Consider the following 21,527-nt stretch of genomic DNA (forward strand, 5'->3'; position numbering starts at 1 on the left):
GAAAAGTGATCTTGCGCTTCGTTTCACCTCCAATGAAGAATTCAGTAAAATGCCGAACTGCTTGTCTTTCATTTTTACTTTCAGACTACGAAAAAGTTACATTCGAAACTTTTCTTTGCAAGTCTACAACTCTCTTCATTTTTTTGCTAATATCGAGAGATATTTGATTTACGAAAATTTCACAACAGATCATATTTTTTATAGCAATAAGTTTCCTTTAAAATAGCCGCAGCAATTTTTGTTCACGATATGTAGTTTTAAAGTAATAAACAGTTTCCATAAAAAAAAAGAATTAAAATGGATACGTTTTTTTGTTTTTTTTGTATATATGTTGATTACTTTTGGGGGGGAGAGCGCGAAAAAATTCAGACATGATCAGAATAATTAACCACTTTAGTGCACGCGATACAATCCAGTAATTTTGCCATATTGTCTTCACACGTCATTTGAACACAGAAATTTTAGAGTTTAAAATCAAGATTATCTTTGCTCGGCTGCTCAAGTTTGAAAGCGAATTCTTCAATATTCAGAACGACGACCAAAAAATTAATAAGTAAATAAATAAAATAAAAACAGCCGGACCAGCAAATTTTAAAGTGTTAGAACCAACAAGACTTTCACTGCGATAGTAAAATTTTTGCAATACAGCCAAGTGGGCTTCCATTGTAGCAGACCTGTTAAATTTACCTACCGTCTGTATACTCAAGCCAAAATTTGCTGCTCCAGCGTGTTATTTTATTTCGCATTTGTCACGAATAAACTTTATATCTCGATCGAACGTAGAAAATATATTCCTCTCAAACCACTCAATCGCGTTTTATCGAGTCAACATTTCTCAGTATTCAGGCACGTCATTCTTGTTCTTTGTAGATAAATGATTTCCTCTCCCTTCCAGCGCTTTGAATGAGACGTACATGAGAGATAAAATGACTGGCTCGAAGCCACGTAAAGTCCGTCGAAACATCGTGACCTGCCATTGTTGTGCGGCTAGTCACGAAGCACCGTCGACCACATTACATTCTTACCGATAGTGAATTAGCTACCGTATTAATCGAAAATGGCACCGATGATCGCCTACATAATGCTGCCCGCGATGCAGCTCGTGTGTAATGTAGTAATTCCGGATATCGATTCGAGAGTCGCGCTGGGTGTGTTGAAAAATGGAAACGTATCCATCGTCGACTGTTCTCCGATCGTGCAGCATGACGCCGATCCGGATTCAAATCCAAACGAGTCTGTATTACCGCCGTACATCGAAATGCCGATGACGACTCTCCCGGATGGCTACGAAAGCTTCCCCGAAGTTGGAGCAGCTTTCAAGTATCACAGCGATGAAGCTGTGACGTGGCAAGCGGCCACAAAGAAGTGCATCGAGGAGGGTGGAAGCTTGGCTGCGATTGATTCCTGGCACAAGTTCGATATCCTGAAGCTACTCGTAACGCCCCCAAGTCACATCCACGTGGGATTCACTCGCATGTACGAAAGCAAGGATTGGGTCGACGTCAGGACAGGTAAGCTCGGACTTTCAACGGCCTTTGCCTTTTTTTTTTCAAACACGGACAGTCCGATAATACGCGATATTTTCGACCCTTCGTGACTCAGGATCACCCTCGCCAACCGTACCATGGGCGATAGACGAACCTTGGGGCGATTACTACTGCGTCAGAATGCATCCGACGACGCTCGGATTGTTGAGCGACACTTGTTCGGCTCGACGGCATTACGTTTGCGAGATTGAAATTCCTCGGGGTAACAACTGAAGAGGTCGTCGGGGTTGTGAACGAGACAAACGCCGATCACGTTATACCAAGACTCCGAGTGTGACGCCACGGTATTTTTTAATTATGAGCATTCAATAAAAATCCGCATTCGAATCGCGAAAGCTTTCAAGTCAGTTAACCGATTCCCGATCACCCGAGTAGCGACGCTGTTCAAAAACCATTTCAAATTTCTTTTTTCACCGAATTTCATCACGACGGTGTATTTCAGGATCGGCTTAATCAGCATGACATCTGTCTGAGACATTCATGATATACGACGGTTTGGTTACGGTCAAAGTAACGTCAAATCCACCATCAAATCCTTCATATTATTTTCTACACATATTTTACTGACTTTTATAAACGTTTTATTGTTGTGGTCGAAATTATTTGAGTAATCGTACAGAGGTTTTGTTCGACTATCGCGCTTCGGAGTAACGGAAATGGTGATTTTTCAAGCCATTTCGTATATAACGAGTTGTGGTCGACACGATCACGTGACGTAAATTTCAATATTTGAACCAATTACACAGGCCTGCGAAATATAACTTCAAATTTCTCCGTAGGACAACAATTTTTTTTTTTAGGTATTTAGGTATATTGAATTAAAATATAGGGCAGGTTTTATTTTTACAGCGCGTCGAGATTTCTTTTTAAGCAAGATATGCATATTTCCAGATTTCCGCACAACTTTTATAAAAAATCAAAGTATAATGAATTTATAACTGAACGTTTAGTAATCAAATGAACAGCATTTGTTTTAAAAAAAGACTTCAGGTGGAAAGTCACTGTGACATATGAAAAAAGAACAGATTTTGAAAATATTTTTTCACGGGGATAACTTATTAACAAAGGGATCTAATCCTTGGTATTTTATTCAGTCTATATTAAATTTGTTTTATACAAATTTTTATCAAAAAATATGCAAAATCAACAAAGATGTAGGCTTCGATTTAACAAACTAATAAAAAAATGTCCCCTCCATCGTGCTATTGATATCTGGACGAAGAATTATCTCAAAATATAAAACAAAATTTTATCAACATCTACGCAAGTGTAGCAATCGTTGTTGGTGGCTGTATTCACCTTTTTTTTTTACATTCGATCACGGCTTGAAAAAAAAGGGTTATGACAAAAAAAATGTTAATCTCCCGCTTTTTTATAAATAATAATTGAAAAATGAAAAGAAAAACGGCACCGTACGACGATAGCTACATTTGCGTAGATGTTGATAAAATTTTGTTATTTATTCTCAGATAACCTTTCACCGAGATATCGATGCCACGATGGAGGGGAAATTTTTCGTTAGTCAAAGTCCATATATTTGCTAATTATAAATATTCTCCAATGATAACTTGTATAAAACGAGTTTGATATACAATTAATAAAATACCAGCAATCCAGTCCCCTTATTAATTGATTATCCCTGTGAAAATTCTTCAAAATCGGTTATTTCTTCGTCTGTCACGGAACTACCGTCTGTTTCTACAGAAACAACTCAAGACAATCGATACACGTATCTCTGAATATTCGTAAAATTACCGTAAACAATTAGTGAAGGTAGATGAATATTTAAATATCAAAAATATCAACACTACCTTTACGCATAATCAACACAGAATAAGAAGTTGAGTCGAATAGTGCTAAGAAAACAGAAGGAAAATGATTTTTTCCGAAAATTCACGTGATAAATACATATTTAAATGTTTCTTTCATAGAATATCTACCGAAATTATGACTCGTTTTTGTCAGGGAAAAACCATCGCAGGCCTGTGTTACTAACGAACCGTTGCATTGTTGTAACAGCTGTGATAAATACAATCTCTGATTTTACCCCGGTGTGAACGTTTTTGAGAAACTTAGGCAGCTCCTATTTAGTTTTCACCGAAGACGTCAAATTCGCGCAACATTCTTCCGTAAGTCGAGAATTATCTGTCATTCCGACCGACTTCAAACTTCACCCTCCCCTACTTCAATACGCTTCGGATGTGCGTGACATAATTATCGTTTATAATTAAGAGGATGAGATTAAATATCTTTAGCAAACTCGTCTTGGTTTCGTCCAATCCCGTCTCACTACTTTCTCCCACGCTCCTGAGGCCAGATATCAGGCCGCAAGGCTACATGAATAGCGTTGAAAGCTGATAAAATTGCATCAGTGAGTCTGGAAAGCTACAGTTGGAAGCAAAGATGGCTCCGCTGATCTCTTATACGCTGCCTGCGATACAGCTCGTGTGGATTCTTGTCGTCCCGGCAGCTTTAGCCGCGAATATCGCCAATTTGGATTCAAGTCTTGCGGTGCAGTCGGAAAATCGGAACTTGTCCAACGCGGAAAACTTGGCTGTCTCGTAACTCCGACTTCAAATCCAGCTGAGACTGAATCGTCGCCGAAGGTCAGAACCGAGACTCTACCGGACGGTTATACGAGCTTTCCTCAAATCGGAGCAGCTTTCAAGTATCATCGTGACGAAAAGGTGACGTGGCGAAATGCTGCGCAGAAATGCGTCGACGAGGGCGGAAACTTGGTGGTGACTGATTCCTGGCGCAAGTTCGACGTCGTTCGGTCACTCTTATCACCCGGCGATAAGATCCACGTAGGAATTCGCGAGGACGTATCCGGGAATTGGGTGGACGTCAGGACAGGTAAGTTAACGACGAAACTTTCAATGGCCTCTGATAATTTTCAAACACAGAGTCGGATAATGTGTAACGTCTTCGACCGTTGGTTATTTAGGATCACCCGTCCCGACTGTACCTTGGCAATCGGTTCAACCTGCCGGTCGAGGCTACTACTGTGCCGCAATGTTCAAAAATGTTCGAGGACTGGACAATCATTGGTGCGAAGGAATCGAATATTTCGTATGCGAGATTGGGATATGAGTAAAAATTGCTGAGCGCGTAGACTCGCGAATATAACCATTAATTAGCTGATAACGGAATCTTAGATGCGTGCTACTGCGATATATTTTGTCATTTGACTCGTCGAATAAAAGTTGGTGTTTCAATTGGAAAGGCTTTCAACAACAAGTCGATCGATTTACTTTCCGTCATTTTAATCAGAAATTCCGTCATCTCGAAAATCTTCCGAGACTTCGATTTTCAGTTACAGAATTTTCAAGAAATTTTTCGACGGAATGACAAACGTGCGCATTTCGATTAAATGTTGCACGCTGGTCCGAAGAGTACTTGCAAATGTCGAAACGGCTGGTGAAATTTGACTATTCTGAAAGATACTACGGCAAATTATAAAACAAATCCTAAATGCCTGGGATATGCGACGAACACCCAATATTACAAACACATTTCATCAACGATTCGGTAATTCTATAGAAATCTCACTTGAAAAATTTGCAAACTCTGTTCTGTTCTGTTCTGAAAAATTCCTGTGACAATCTACCGAATTCAGAATCTCACTTCCAAATTCTTTAAACCCTAAAAAAAAAAATGATCCGACAGTCAAACAAATTTAGATACTGAAGTCTGACGTAACAACGATTCACGTCTGATTGAAAAGCTTGAAACTTTCTGAATTTGTCGAAAACCTTTCCAAAATCTCATAGAATTTTCATAAATTCCACGTGGAATTTTATTCGTCCGTTTTCGCTCAAGGGCAAACACAAATCTATCCCGTTCTGTTTTCTTCCTCTATTCGTTTTTCATCGGCAATTCCGCCAATTGCAGGTGAACGATCAACCGCAGCGGAATTCAGATCAGAGAATAATCATGTAAATAATTTTAAGACATCAAGAGTCCTCAAATTTCAGAACTCCTATAATCAGTGCTTACCGCTTGTGCAAAACTCATCGATTGGACTTTTCTATCTAATATTAGCTGTCGAATTCTCGACATTTCCAGCTACCGTGGGTAAACAAATCTGGCCCAGCTTGCGTTTTGTTCAGAAAAAGTTTGATCAAGTGTTTTTCAATCTGTTGCTCAAACTCTGTGGAAACCGGATTTAATCTCGAAAAAAATCAGATTCTTCTTATACACAAAACAGACATTTCGTCATTTTTCCGACGAAAGAAATTAGCAAAAATTTCGAGGTATCAATACTCATCGGAAAAAACGACTTGACGTGTCTTTTGTCGACGGCAAAGCCTGGAGAGTTCCGAGATCGTCAATCATATCTGAGTAGGTACGCCTGTTAAATCTTTACATGCGACGATTTTGAATTAATAATGCTGTAACAATGCTGAATCACCGTTACACGTTACGAGCTTCGCCTATTCAAAGTGACGGTATCCTTGACCAAGCAATAAAAAGTCATTCGTCCCTAATTCTCCCATCCCTCGATCTCCGTAACTTTCTATGGCGTAAGGTACACGGTAAGGGATTTGTATATGAAAGCTGCGAGAAAAATCGCGAATACCGCAACTAATTCTGGAAGTTTTGCGGGCTGCACTTACCGGGTGTAATTATTCCGGCTGATATCCTGCAGGCTCACTTTCACTCTCTCAGTCCCTTTGAGAGTTTGTCCCGAGCTAGGAGCGCGGTTTATTTGGAGTCAAGAGGCAGGCGACGAGACGCGGATTCTTTCCTTTCATCTTGGAAATTGGCAGCTAAATATTAACCCCGTAATTTTGGTCGCCCGGACATCGGACTCGCCTATTACACTGAGAGAAATTTCTATTTTCATGCTTTAACACAATCGAAAAATATAGTTCTAGGTACGAAATGAAAATTAGTTTTCCAGCTGTTACCGGGAAGTCTGGTATCCGTTACTATTCTTTCCCACTATTGTCACTGTTACTATATTTTTTCTTGTAACTGTTGCGAAAATTTATTGCTTGTGCAACGATAAATTGACGTTGAAGCCTTTTTCGATTAAAAAAGTAGAGTAAACCTCAGAAACTGATTTTGCGTTGCAATAACCAAAAAAGGATCGACTGTAGCGCAAAATGGTTAGGCGTACCTCGTTTTTCGCAATTCCAACGATATTCAAAGAGATTTTTCAACGATACATGTTTTACTAAATTTTCCTAGTCACCGTAACAAACGAAATTTTCCTCATTGTAGATGCCTTATTCGCGCGTTCAGATTTCTTGTATACCTGCAGTTAATGAGGCACTCCGCAAGCGTGATACACTCACGGAGTGCGGTGCGAGCTGCGTTTGTTCGATTAATCATGTGCAAACAATACGTCAAGCTCTGTTTGCCAGCCTGGGTAGCTTTACACGATTCTTGGCAGGACGTCAAGCTCGCTTTGGCTCGCAGAACTCTCGACTCCAGCATGCTTGCCGGCATGGAGCTTTGATCGATATCGATTCGTTTCATCGAGTTCCAATCGTCTCACGCAAAATTAGCGTTGACCATTCGGCGAAACGTTGGGTAGATGTGAAAGTTCACAGAGATTGGTGTTATTCAGTCTCTGATAGTGACTTTAATGGATTTCGAGTCACGCAACTAACTGTATATTCATAAATATTAGGGTGTTTGAGAGAAAAATAATTTGTTTAAGTTTAAAGAGAGGTTGCGGCAAAATATGAGCGTTACAAGTCGCGTGGATAATCACGATCCGTTGATTTTTCACTTTTATACATCATTTTAAATTCATCAAGAATGGTGGATAAATTTTGATTTTTATTGCTTCCATCGATCATAATATCAATTTACGGCACTAAGAAATTATTCTCAGCGCACTAAAGAATAACTTGGTCTTAAAAGATGATCACGTTACGAATGGATCCGGGTTTCTTAAAGTTTTCGAAGTCGACTAATTCCGACCCTTTTCTATCGCAAATAGAGAATCTCGTCACTGCGGATCGAAGGATGTCAGGATCGCCGTTTCTGACGCTCGTTTCCTGCCAAAATATCCGATTCCAGCCCGGAAATCACCGGCAAACGACCCGGACGCCAGGGACGAAACAATCGGAGACAAATTTCTTATCCCTCTGCAGGATTGCTCAACGTGCTTTGTAAACGAAGCCTGAAGATCCCGCTCAGCTCGAGACCAACTTCATTCATCTCGATTCATCTCACGTAAATCGTTGCGCTTCTCACACCTTTGCGGAAAATTGTACATTTCCTTAGGTGTTATGAGAGCCGGGTTGAGTTCCATATCCGGTTTGCGATTCAAATTGGATAGTCAGGTTTGTTTGTCGTTATGTTTCATCCCGTGTACTCAGATTGAATTTGAAAAAAAAGTTTTTTTCTTCTCTACACGCTCGATATTTTTCTGGATCAAAACATTTGAAAGGCGGTAGTTTTGGAAAATTCGAACAAGCAGTTTCTTACAGTCTAAATGAATATACTTTTCAACGGATTTTTGCTGATTTTAGAACCGTCTTCGGAATACCCGAAAAGCTTGTCAAAATTTCTTGGTATTTTGGTGTTGCGGTTCAGTTCAGTCTACATTCTCGACAGCAGTTTCAAAACGTTAAGCTTCACTTTTCCGGAGCCAAATATTCATGGTCAAGTATTATTTCATAGCTTGGTAGTTTTCAATTCTCAATTTTTCAATTCTATGGTTTTCAATAGTTATTACAGCTTCTATGTTTCCTCAATTGGTGTTTAGTTCTCAGTACCGAAATCTTAGATTTTAGTTTTCACAACTTTGATCTATATCCAGACTCTCAATCTTGCGTTATTTCGAGTTATCAGTTCGCGTAGCTTGCGGCAACGATGGTTTTGTAGATTTTGAATACGAATTGTCAACACCAGCATCCAGTTTTCATTCCGAGTTATCGCTTCCAATTTTAAACTCAACATTTCTCTTATTCACTCCTTAAATCACATTTTGATACCAATACGTTTCTGCTCTTAATAAATTTAGTTTGCCATAACTCAGAGTCAGTACTTTGTAGTTTTCTCCCGCATTTTCTGGCACAACCACATTCCAAATAAGTGACAAGCTTCGGTTGTATCATTTTTTTTTACGCCATCGCATCAATTCTGCAAGGCTTTTTAGAATTTTTATTCATCTTTGGCTTTTCGATAATTTTCATTTGTGACTAGTTTATCTTATATCGTAACTGTCCGTCGGCACTTTCCCAATTTCCCTTGTCACCTGGTAATTTCGACTACTTGATTACACAACTCAATCGTCACTTTTGATTCGTTACATCAGTTACACAGACGTTCGCAATCCTGCAATTCTCGAACTTCTCTTAATTATTAAGACCCCGCTTTGAATTATTGAGGCGGGACGATATACGCGCCATCCTTTGTGTTATATTCGCCCCGCGTTATACTTACTTGGTAAATTGTCGCGTTTCCAGTTGTTTTCTCACTGATCTTCTGCTCTCGTGGATAATAAGTCCCGCATAATTCATCTCATACGGTATCGAACAGCTAGGCGAGACTCGGAATGAAACAGTTTCGTCTGTCTGTTTTTTTTTTTTTTCCTCAATTACCGAACCCTGGGTAACTGACAACTTCTGAAAATACCTAACTTATGCTGTTCAAATGCATCATGTTTCAGAGAAATTTTGAGAAATCTATCAATCATCGATCTGCAGTATTCGGATGGATTTCAACGTAACATTTTGCCATGTAATATTTCATTATTATTATCTAACACGATATTGAGCGAGAATGAGTGACGTGGAACAAAGTAAGACTGTCCGTGGATACACTGAGAGAAATTTGTAGTCCCGGTTACCGCTCAGTCCTTAACTATTTTCATTTTTTACCACAATCGAAAAATATAGTTCTAGGTGGAAAATGAACATTAGTTTTATAGCTTGTAATGATTCAAATATAACCGCTCATTGTACACGGCACGATCGGATTAGGTTAGACCCAGGGAGTGGGGCACCTGGTCGCAAATTTAAGGAGGAAATCAGGTGGCTTGGTCTACGTCTCTCCAGGAGGAAGGAGGTGCGGAGGTGTTGGTCTCTGAAAAGAAACCGTAATCGATCTAAAGTCGACCGATTAAAAATAATAAAGTAAATCTGAACTACGAGGACATACCTATCAAATTAAAAATTGAACACTCCAAAAGCCAAGCCCAAATTCAAAAAGAGACGGTACAGAACGAAGAAACAATAAAAGTGCAATAAACAAATATAGTACCTTGACGAAAGACGGTTATCGACAATCATTTATAATCTCAATAATATCCACCAGTTTCAACCATATACACTGTTTTAAACAATTTACACCTGGAATGAATGAATTGTGGAATGGATGAATGAATGAATTTTAAACCTGATGACGGCTCGTGTGTAGACATATTCATAAATAAATTAAAATTTTCATTCTACTATTCATAGTTTATAAAAGATTTTTAGTATTGATTTCGCATAATTTTTAATTTTCAAATAATCTTATAATTGGCGCCCAACGCGAAGGCTCGAAAGCTAGAAAAAAAGTGTGAATGATTGAGAGGTCAAGATAGAATTGAGAATTTTCAAATAATTGCATGGGTAGAGTAAAACGAACTCCAGTTTCTCGACCGAAAACTACACGTAGCGGCCAAAATATTCAGTATGAAAACATGGCACCTGGTTCGACAAATTCAAATTCAGACCGTGAAGATAATGCGACTGGAGGTGAAGGAGGTCATGACTTGAACAAATTGAGACTAGAACGACAACAATAGGCTAACCAACAAAAAGAATTGGCCAAGTCTTTGCGTGATGAGCAGCAGCAGGACGCGACGATGGCGGAAATTCGACGTTTGACGGAGGAAAATGATAGACAACGTCAATTGGTAGAAAGATTGTCGGCAGTAGAACCAATTCAACAAAGTCAAAATATTGAAGGAAGGTTAGTAGGAGGTTTGATGAACCAATTGCAATCATTTCGAATAGAGATAAAAGTACCTAAATTTCCTGGGGAGGATAACACGAATCCTAGAGAATTTTTAAACGATTTAGAAAAATATTTCGATGTGAAACACGTACCGGCAGAACAAAAAATATTAGTTATTCGTGGTGCATTAAATGGTAGAGCTGAAATTTGGTTTGATGGAAAAAAAAACGGTTTAACGATTACGAATGTTTTAAAACTGCATTTTTGAAAGAATTTTATTCCGCAGCTATGAGAATCAGGAAAAAAAATCGTTGGTCGATGCGTAAATTCAAAGGGAGTGAAAATAATTTGAAAACCTATTTTTCAAAACAAACCGAAGAAGCTCAGTATTTTGAACCCAAGTTGTCGGATTACGAAATAAATTACAGTATTATTCGACAACTGCCGATTAAAGTGAGGGAATCGTTAGTTGCAATTGATTTTTCCGATAATAATAGAGTCGGAGCCGCGTTAGCTCAGCTAGATTTAACTTATGGAGAAAAAGAACGTGGAAAACCTCGAAATTCACAGTCTTATAACAACAATTCGTATAATACCAGCGAAATCAATCAACCAGGTCACATTAACGCACAACCGAAATATCAACAGATAAGTCAACGTAACGGGGTATCTACGAATCAAAATTTTCAAAATACCGTACCAACAGCTGTTAGTGTTTGTTCACCCAACACAAGTTATCCGCCACCTACTTACTTTGGACAAAATCAAAGGTCGAATGGATATCATTTACCAACAGCGAATCATAATAATAACAATAGTAATAACCAACGACAAAATTTAAACTGACTATCGGCGCGTTAAATCAAGGTCCAATAACGTGTCGTGACCCTTTTGATTATATTACGGACCTATCTTATGACGTAAATGGTACTGAAAAAAATGTCCAAAAAAATTCAAGATTAACTGTACCAAGACGTCCACATATCTGCGTTACTGTCTTGGGGATTAAAATACATGCACTTCTTGATACTGGCAGTCAAGTGACATGTATATCCGAAGAATTTTTCAATCGATTAATGACAACAATAACTTCAATATTCTCCCGGTTAGTAGAGTAATGGTAATCCCAGCTATTGGACGAAAAACTATAACTGTTAAAAAACAAGTTTTCTTACAATTGCATTTGGCGAATCAAGTTGTAGAATATTCATGTCTTGTAATTCCACATTTATCTAATCGTATAATACTTGGTAATGATTGGTTATTGAAAAACGAAGTGATAATAAATTACAAAGATCGTATGTTGGAAGTCAACGGTGTTCATATCGGTATACCAACGGTGTAATTTGATTTGGAACCTCAAAATAAATTGGTATCCTCTACAAATAACGAAGTAACTTTAATTCAAATAATAAATATGCAAAATGTTAAATTAGATTTAAGTGATGAAAATGATAAACTTGTTATTGGTGAAGAAAATTGTGAAGTTGATGTGTTGACTCGTAATGAACAACCACACTGCCATTTCGAAAATGAAATTGAATTGATAGTTGATGAAAATAATATTGTTAATGATAAAGATGTTGATACACAGCATCGCAATTGTGAAATGTATAGGAATAATTTACCTCGTGAAAATGATTTTGTTAAGTTAGTTGAAGCCATTGAAATAAACAGTCATAAACAACTAGAAGAAACAAATGAGGAAGAAAGATCTCAAAATTTAAAGAAAGATGAAAGATTTTTAATACATGGAGAGGATCATAATTTTTTCAAAGAGTCTTCAAACTTCGTGCATAGTCTAACGACACTCAGTAATGTACAGATCGAAACTGTTTCTGCACTTCTTAAAAAGTATCAAGTCTTGTTTTCCAATAAACCCGGATGTACTCAAGTGTATCAACGTGAAATCAAGGTAACTAAACCAAATCCAATTGTACGAAAAACTTATTCAATTCCTTTAGCTTTGCGAGAGTTAGTAGACAAAGGGATAGAAATTATGTTAGAAATGGGAATAATTGAAAGATCCATTAGTCAACATTGCAATCCTTTAAGAATAGTAAAAAAATCATAAAATCAAAGTCGGATATGTTTAGATGCAAGATTTTCAAATGAAGTTATCGAATCAGATAATCAGTCACCACCACTAATTTTTGAACTATTACAAAAACATCATGGAGTACAATATATGACAATAATCGATCTTACTCGTGGATACTGGCAAATCCCGTTAACTGAAAAGTCAACGCCATATACCGCATTTTTACACGGATCACAACTGTACCATTTCTGCAGAATCCCATTTTGACTTAAAACAGCAGGAAGTGGGTTTGTAAGAGCTCTCAATTTAGCAGTTGGAAATGATTATTTTAAGTTTTGAACATGCTACATTGATGACTTATTGATCACTTCGCCAACTTTTGAAGAACACGTGATACATTTAGACATGGTATTCAGGAAACTACTTCAACGTAACTTCACTTTAAAACTCGGAAAAACGATATTTTGCCAAAAATCGGTGAAATTATTGGGATTTATCCTGTCACCTGAGGGAATCCGACCAGATCCGGATAAACTAGAGATCGTCAAGGATTTCGCAGAACCCACAAAAAAATAACAGTTGCAAAGATTTTTAGGTGTATGTAATTCTTATCGTCGATTCAGTATAAAGCACTCGTATTACTTAGAACCTTTACGGATTTTCTTAAAAAATAACGTACCTATTTAGTGGACAAAAGAATTAGCCAAAGCATATCAAGAGTTAAAGGAAAATTTCACAAAAAGTGTAGTAATGCATCATATTGTACCAGGAAAACCTTTTCGGTTACAGACTGACGCAAGTGATAAAGGTATTTCAGGGATCTTGTATCAAACTGACGACGAAGGAAATCATCATTTAATAGCAGTTATTAGTAGATGTCTGACTAACCCAGAAATAAATTACACCACTACTGAGAAAGAATTAGTAGCAATAATCTATGCCATATGTAAATTGAGAATGTATTTGATAGGAGCAACTTTTACAATAGTTACCGATCACAAAAGTTCGACCTTTTTGGAAAATACCACATTTCAAAATGGAAGATTGATACGTTGGAGCTTGTTACTTCAAGAATATTCATTTGACGTGGAATATTGTAAAGGGAAAGATAATATAGTTGCTGATTTTTTCAGCAGAAATCCGGAAGGGAAATTTACAGATGATTTAGAACCTGAAAAACTTTTAATATCAACTTTAGAATCGTACTCTCATCTATGAAATGTGAATAGTGTAAATACCAATTATAAGCTTATTTATGACAAGACTTTGGATCGAACTTTAACTAGAGATTTCAAGAATATAAAGAAATTACAAAGAAAAGACACGTGAATATCTGAAAAACTAATTAAAATGTCCGAAAATTTGCCTGATCAACATTTTAAAATTCATAATGAAATATTATTTCAACATAAAGTCGAAAATAACCAATGGCGAATAGTAGTACCATGTTTTTTAATTACAAAACTAATCGAACATACCCACGCTAAATTAGGTCATCCCGGTCAGTACAAAACTTTACAACATTTGAAACAAAATTATTATTGGAAAGGCATGACGAAAGATATCAAGAGATACGTAAATGCATGCGATTTGTGTCAGAGAGTTAAAGTTTTATCGAAAACCATGGAAGGAGAATATGAAATGATTGAATCTGATTGACCAGGAGAATCAGTAACTATCGATCATTATGGACCCTTACCGCAATCTGTAAGAGGTGTGCAGTATATTTTAGTTGTGCTAGATAATTTTCGAAATATATCAATTTATATGCAGTGAAAAAAGCTACAACTCGTATAAGTTTGAAAAAAATCTTAGAATCATACGTACCATAAATGGGAAAACTTGTACGAATTCTGTCAGACCACGGGACACAATTTACGGCAAATAGTTGGAAAAAAACTTCAAATGACGCAGGAATAAAAACGGGTTTTTCAAGTATCAGACATCCTCAATCTAATCCAACGAAAAGAGTTATGAGGGAATTAGGAAGGCTCTTTGGAACTTTGTGTTCGGAAGAGCATACCAAATGGACAACCCACATTTCAAAAATTCAGGATTCATTAAACATAACGACCAATTGGAGTACGGGATATACCCCTATAGAACTGTGTTTTGGTAAAAAACCTGTTGATGAAATTCGAAAGCTTATCTCTTTTACAGACAATATTGAGGTGGATCATGAAACTAAAATTATGATAGCTGTGGAAAGATTGTTAAAGAACTTTCGTAATCGACGAAAGCAGCAAAAAGTGAAAACAAAGATTATTCTTGATGTGAATGATCTAGTTCTAATAAAAGTACCACTACCCTCTAATGCAGCTGATGGAGTAACTCATAAGTTTTTTCACATATATCAGGGACCATATAAGATTACAAAAGTGATTGGAAAGAATGCGTTCGTGTCATGTAATCCAGAAAATTTAAATGATGTCAAAGGTACATATAATAGATTAAATTTACGCAAGTATCAAACTTCATAGTTTCCTGAATCAATTTTAGAAGCAATCTATATACATTTAAGTTTATTGATATTCAAAAAAAAAATATACAATGATGTATTTAACTCGTATGAATCTCAATGACATTGATTTCATCCTCTACTTTGGACTTGACATAGAACAATGTCAAGCCGATTTTGCGAGTTAGATTTAATTTTTTATTAAGTGGACAAGATTGTAATAATCGGAATAACGAAAAACCAGAAGATTGTTAATTAGTTTATACAAGTGGATGGAAGAATGCGTGTGACAAACTTTCCAGTGCTAATAATGCAAAAACGTGATGAAATTTGAGGTATGTGCAGAGAACGGTGGACATGATGCAGTTTTCGATAATTATGTAATAAATTTGAGTATGGATGATGGACAATGACAATAACTGATGTTTGTGATAATTATGATAAACCTAACCATCACAAAAGGGAGGCAAATGTAATGATTCAAATATAACCGCTCACTGTACACGGAACGATCGGATTAGGTTAGACCGAGGGAGTGGGGCACCTGGTCGCAAATTTAAGGAGGAAATTAGGTGGCTTGGTCTACGTCTCTCCAGGAAGAAGAAGGTGCTGAGGTTTACCTCTCTGAAAAGAAATCGTAATCGATCCAAAATCGACCAATTAATAATAATAAAGTAAATCTAAACTACGAGGACATACCTATCAAATTAAAAATTAAACACTCCAAAAGCCAAGCCCAAATTCGAAAAGAGACGATACAGAACGAAGAAATATTAAAACTGCAATAAACAAATATAGTGCCTTGACGAAAGACGGTTATTGACAATTATTTATAATCTCAATTATATCCAGTAGTTCTAACCATATACACTGTTTTAAACAACGTACACCTGGAATGAATGAATTGTGGAATCGATGAATGAATGAATTTTAAACCTGATGACGGCTCATGTGTGTATATATTTATAAATAGATTAAAATTTTCACTCCATTATTCATAGTTTATAAAAGATTTTTAATATTGATTTCGCATGATTTTTAATTTTCAAATAATCTTATACCGGGATTCCGCAAATTTCCGGGCAGATTAAGCACGAGTTTTACGCGCATCGGCGATCCTCTTCGTAAAGTTGACTCCCTATGTTATAATCGTATGCTTTAGGCTACGAGAATTGTACTGATATTTGCCATTTTTCGACAGACTTACTTTTCGACACGTTTCAGCTTTGTTCGATTCGAGAAATGAGATCGTGCTAACAGAGAAATCGACGGATTGTAACGAGAATTTGGTACCGAACTTTTTGTCCTTAAACAAGATTTTTCGTTTTATAAACTTAAAAAGATACGAATTCAAAAATTTTGTGTCAAAGTGGTTGGTTTTATCCGCTCAGCAAATAATCTCTAATATCACTCTGTACCGTGACGGAGTATTCAGAGTGATAAAATAATACTTCCAACATCCTAAGTTGCACTTGAGATTAACTCGAATACGGAATTTCGAGAGTAGCTTTCTTCTTACCATCAAGATATCGGATATCGCAATTTGACGTGTGCATTTAGTTTGCAGTAAAATACGCCCGGTCTGTTTCACATGGCAGGTAAATATTTCATCGGATATTATTGCTTTTCATAAGCGGAACAATGCTTTGATTCTTTTTGTGTATAATAATCGAAATCATTCGCAGTTTCGAAGGAGAAAATACTACCGGAATTTGGGACGATTATTGTTGGAAGTTCTCACGTATCGACAATCAGAAAATTTAATTTCTGCAAGTCTTACGAAGATTGAAAATTCTCTCAAATCGTTTTGTTCTTACCCACGCAGCGGAACAGCATGACTTACATATTTCTATAATCGACATCAACAGGATTCGGAATATTCTGTTCGCTCTGATCGGAGTATCCTTCAGTTATTCCGTGACAACATTTCGATATCCGTTTCTGAACTGAATAATCCAATTTTGCAAAACATTTATTCAGACACACTTCAATAATTGTGCCTCGTTGAAACGTTGTACATTCGCTCCACGGTCAGAACTCGCAATTTTATACTCGTTTGATCTAAGCGGATATTTCATCATCAATATCTCTGCTGAAGACGCAACTAATTATACTTTCATACGAATACCGCCTGAATAGAAAAAAATTTTTCCTACTGATAGTGTCGGGGACTTAGATTTGATAGCCTTACCAGTGCCTGATAATGATGCGGAATTTCGTCAGCACGCATCTTTCGGAACTGGATGCGAAACGCCCATTCATCGTCGTTTGTAGAAAAAAAACATGTTTATAATGTCACGCGCGTTTGATTGGAATGTTGAAAAATTAGTAATCGTTAATGTCGCAGCAAAACGTGATGTCACATTTGTCATACGACATATTATCAAATTTTCAGCTGTTAGATTCCTAAAATCACCAAATACACTTCTCAAACGTCAACTGTGCGATGAATAATTTTTTTTTTACATTATCATTTATCATGATTTGAAAAAATGTAAAACAAGGTTGAAAATCAATTGACCGCGATCTTTCACGTAACTTGAAATGCTAATCTTAAGACAGAATATTTCTTTTGACCCAAGCAACCATTTTATGATCTGCCACGGTGTAAAATCGCAAATTATTTGTTTCTGAAACATCCTAATGCAAATGTGTAGAACAGAGTCGAAAATTTTTAAAAAACATGAAAATATTTGTTACACGTGAATGAATACGTGTCTAATTTGAATACATACGATACTTCGCGACCCACTAAAGCGCGTTTTAATCGACCAGATGTTACTCAATAGTCACTCAACTGCTGCAGTTTTGTCACGAAAAATAATCTCGCGTCTCCGTCGAGTATCAGGCGAGAAACGCGTGATGTAATGATGCATGCAAAGGCATATAAAGAGCTTTGCAAAAATGATGCGCTACCATTTTTGTGCGACACGCGGGCAAGCATAGAACACCAGTACCAACGGCATACACCGTATCGGTTTTACCCTTGTGATCGAAGATGGCGCAGATGATCGTTTATACGCTGCCCGCGATGCAGCTCGTGTATAGTTTAGTCATCCTGCAAGTTCCCGACCTAACGCGTAATAATTTAGATACGAAAACTCAAAACGCACCTGTTGTAAACGACTCACTGATTCTGGAGCTTGACGCAAGTAAAACTTCGATTCCACCTGTGACTGCATCATTGCCGAAGATCGAAGCGAAAACTCAAAACGCACCTGTTGTAAACTACTTGCTGATTCTGAAGCTTGACGCAAGTAAAACTTCGATTCCACCTGTGACTGCATCATTGCCGAAGATCGAAGCGAAAACTCAAAACGCATCTGTTGTAAACTACTTGCTGATTCTGAAGCTTGACGCAAGTAAAACTTCGATTCCACCTGTGACTGCATCATTGCCGAAGATCGAAGCGAAAACTCAAAACGCATCTGTTGTAAACTACTTGCTGATTCTGAAGCTTGACGCAAGTAAAACTTCGATTCCACCTGTGACTGCATCATTGCCGAAGATCGAAGCGAAAACTCAAAACGCATCTGTTATAAACTACTTACTGATTCTGAAGCTTGACGCAAGTAAAACTTCGATTCCACCTGTGACTGCATCATTGCTGAAGATCGGAGCGAAGACTCTTCCGGACGGCTATAAAAGCTTCCCCGAAATTGGAGCAGCCTTCAAGTTGCATAATAAAGGTGCGACGTTTGCAGCAGCCAACAGACACTGCATCGCGGAGGGTGGAAGCTTGGCGGTGATTGATTCTTGGACCAAGTACGGCATTGTTCACAAACTCCCACCGTCGAACTACGTACCGTTTCACGTAGGCATCACTCGCAAGCCCGGAAGCAAGGATTGGGTTGACATCAGGACAGGTAAGCTTAGACTTTCAACGGCCGTTGATTCTTTGCAACGAGGAAAGACTGATTAAATGTAATTTAGGATCGCCGCTGCCAGATATACCTTGGCAACTATATGAGCCCGATGAAGAAAACGACTGTGTATACATTGCGAACGGATACTGTGGACTGCTGACTTCTTCATGTCTGTTGTATGGCTATGTGTGCGAGATTCAAATTCCTCAGAGCGACGAGTGAGGAGTCCGTAAATCGGCTGTCGTGACCACTAATCGGATTCGGGCAAAACCAGGGGGTTCATCACTGACATTGTAATCTGGTGTGCACAGGCTGCTGAAATCCTATACATCCTTTGTAATCTTCGTCATCTCTGTAATTTTTAGTTCCGGTTACCGCTCAGTCCTCAACTATTTTCATTTTCAACCACAATCGAAAAATACAGTTCTAGGTAGAAAATGAAAATTAGTTTTCTAGCTGTTACCGGAAAGTCTAGTATCCGTTACTATTCTTTCTTGTTACGATCGCTGTTACTATATATTCTTGTAACTGTTGCGAAAATTTAATGCTTGTGCAACAATAAATTGACGTTATAGCCTTGTTTAACTAAAAATGTAGAGTAAACCGAACAAACTGATTTTGCGTTGCAACAACCAAAAAAGGATCGACCATAGCGCAAAATGGTTATGCGTACCTCATTTTTCATAATTCCAACAATATTCGAACAGTTTTTCAACGATACCTGTTTTACTGAATTTTTCTAGTTATTTTATATCAAATGAAATTTTTCTCAGTGTAATTCTTGCAATTTTTGATATTTTTTGTACCTACTCCTTGAAATCTCGGTGAACATTTTCGATCTTTTCTAACATTGCTGTGATCTTTGCAATATTTCTGTAATTCCTGCAATAATTCCAGTCGATTCGTAATCAATTTTCGATTTTTGTGACTGCAATCAGTGTACGCGGGCAAGGCTGGTCATATACTACTAACCATAAAATATTTCTCTCCTGTTATTGTCAAATAAAAATTAGTATCTGAACCGAAAAGTTTCCTCAAGAATTAAGCTGTAACACGTTATTGGAATACGTACCAATTCCACTACGATTCACTTTTCACGGTAAAATGGCAAGTATGATATTTTCTCATTCTACCTAAGTTAATCAGAATTGAAATTCAGGTTCGATCATCAGACTCGATTGATCTCTACGATGTACCGGCACTTCAGACATGTCAAAATTCAAATTATTAGTCGCTAAGTGACCGAGAAAATAGGTTCAGGGACTAAAAACCGGTCATTTTGTGTAAGGTGATGTGACAATAGCCGATCAGTGACTATTTCGGGATGATCATTTTCCACGTGATAAGGTTTTTCCAAGATGCGTAATGGGTATGAATTCTTGATTTTTTTTTATGAATTTTTTTTGAATAATTCACTTCGGGAGAAAAGAAAGTTGCTAGAATTACGAAAAATTCACGATAAAATCTTTTTTTAATTTCGTCTACACATATAATACACAATTACGGGAATGTTTTGTTGCTGTAAGCGGAATTATCCAAGCAGTAAAATCATGGATAGAGTCCTTGTTAATGAAATGGATCTTCCGAGTAACGGAAATTAACACGCTCCCGTGTTTTGAGCATCTTCGAAACTCACTCTCCTCTATTTCGATTTCAACTTTGATTCGCGTAGTAATGTCCGATAAAAAAAAACCCTCGTCGACGACCGAAGACTTTGAAGATCACTCTTGGCCGAGTTGCTATTTTTCGCTGTTTCCAAGGATTGATAACATCACAATTTTCAAGCTTGAAATTTCGGGATTACAAATGGAAGAATTCAAGGGAAGAAAAGTTCCGTGTGGTTGCTCTTTTCAGGATAGGTAATCTTCCCTGCGCAAATGAGGAAAACGCATTCTTCGATCAATGGAGTTCATCGAATTTCTCAATAGTTCGAACATCTGTCGGCTACAATGGGATTTTTCCTAAATATACCAACATTTTGATCTCAGCATCATTCTACATTCGTTTCTACAATCGTTTCGCTTCAAAACACTATCCGTTCGTTAAACAGATAGCATTCGCAGAGTCTGGCACGTGTATAATTTGACCGAATGTTTCGAAACGAATGTGTGATTATGTGTGATTATAGTCTCTTATCACCGGGGAATATTACTATCTTCGTAATAATGTTTTGTTCGAGTCCGGCAGTTCTTAGAATTACCGGCAGATGAACCCCCGAATAAGAAGTCTTCTCGTTTTTTACATTTTGTGATCATAAATTTCATCTGAGAATTATAAAATTTTCACGATACAAATCAGTGCCGGAATTATGAGGATCGAAAAGTGATCTAGCGCTTCGTTTCATCTCCAATGAAGAATTCAGTAAAGTTCCGAACTGTTTGTCTTTCATTTTTATTTTCAGACTACGAAAAAGTTACATTCGAAACTTTCCTCTGCAAGTCTAGAACTCTCTTTATTTTTTTGCTAATATCGAGAAATATTAGATTTACGAAAATTTTACAACAGATCATTTTTTTTATAGCAATAAGTTTCCTTTAAAATAGCCACAGCAATTTTTGTTCACGATATGTAGTTTTAAAGTAATAAACAGTTTCCATAAAAAAAAAAAGAATTAAAATGGATACGTTGTTTTGTTTTTTTTTTTTGTATATATGTTGATGACTTTTGGGGGGTGAGCGCGAAAAAATTCAGACTTGATCGAAACAATA

General features: G+C 37.2%; 2 protein-coding genes and 1 long non-coding RNA gene across 3 annotated transcripts in view; 2 read left to right on the forward strand and 1 right to left on the reverse strand.

The window, feature by feature from the left end:
* LOC124176820 (PH domain leucine-rich repeat-containing protein phosphatase 2) overlaps nucleotides 1–21,527 on the reverse strand; it is a 133,350-nt gene that overhangs the window by 50,454 nt on the left and 61,369 nt on the right. The window lies entirely within an intron of this gene.
* Nucleotides 959–2,312, forward strand: LOC124176823. Its single transcript, XM_046558557.1, has 2 exons — nucleotides 959–1,511; nucleotides 1,603–2,312. The coding sequence occupies exons 1-2, from the start codon at nucleotides 1,058–1,060 to the stop codon at nucleotides 1,758–1,760; spliced, it is 612 nt and encodes a 203-aa protein (XP_046414513.1). The 5' UTR covers nucleotides 959–1,057; the 3' UTR covers nucleotides 1,761–2,312.
* LOC124176827 lies at nucleotides 2,605–4,767 on the forward strand. Its single transcript, XR_006869477.1, has 2 exons — nucleotides 2,605–4,403; nucleotides 4,495–4,767. It is a non-coding gene; the product is annotated as an uncharacterized LOC124176827 (long non-coding RNA).

This window comes from Neodiprion fabricii, chromosome 2 (assembly GCF_021155785.1).
Source record: "Neodiprion fabricii isolate iyNeoFabr1 chromosome 2, iyNeoFabr1.1, whole genome shotgun sequence".
Lineage (NCBI taxonomy): Eukaryota > Metazoa > Arthropoda > Insecta > Hymenoptera > Diprionidae > Neodiprion > Neodiprion fabricii.

Excerpts from the sequence above, each read along its gene's own strand:
- LOC124176823 (XM_046558557.1), top strand. The coding sequence starts at position 1,058 with ATGGCACCGATGATCGCCTACATAATGCTGCCCGCGATGCAGCTCGTG. Across the intron at positions 1,512-1,602 it reads TTGGGTCGACGTCAGGACAG|GATCACCCTCGCCAACCGTA; the intron begins GTAAGCTCGGAC and ends TTCGTGACTCAG.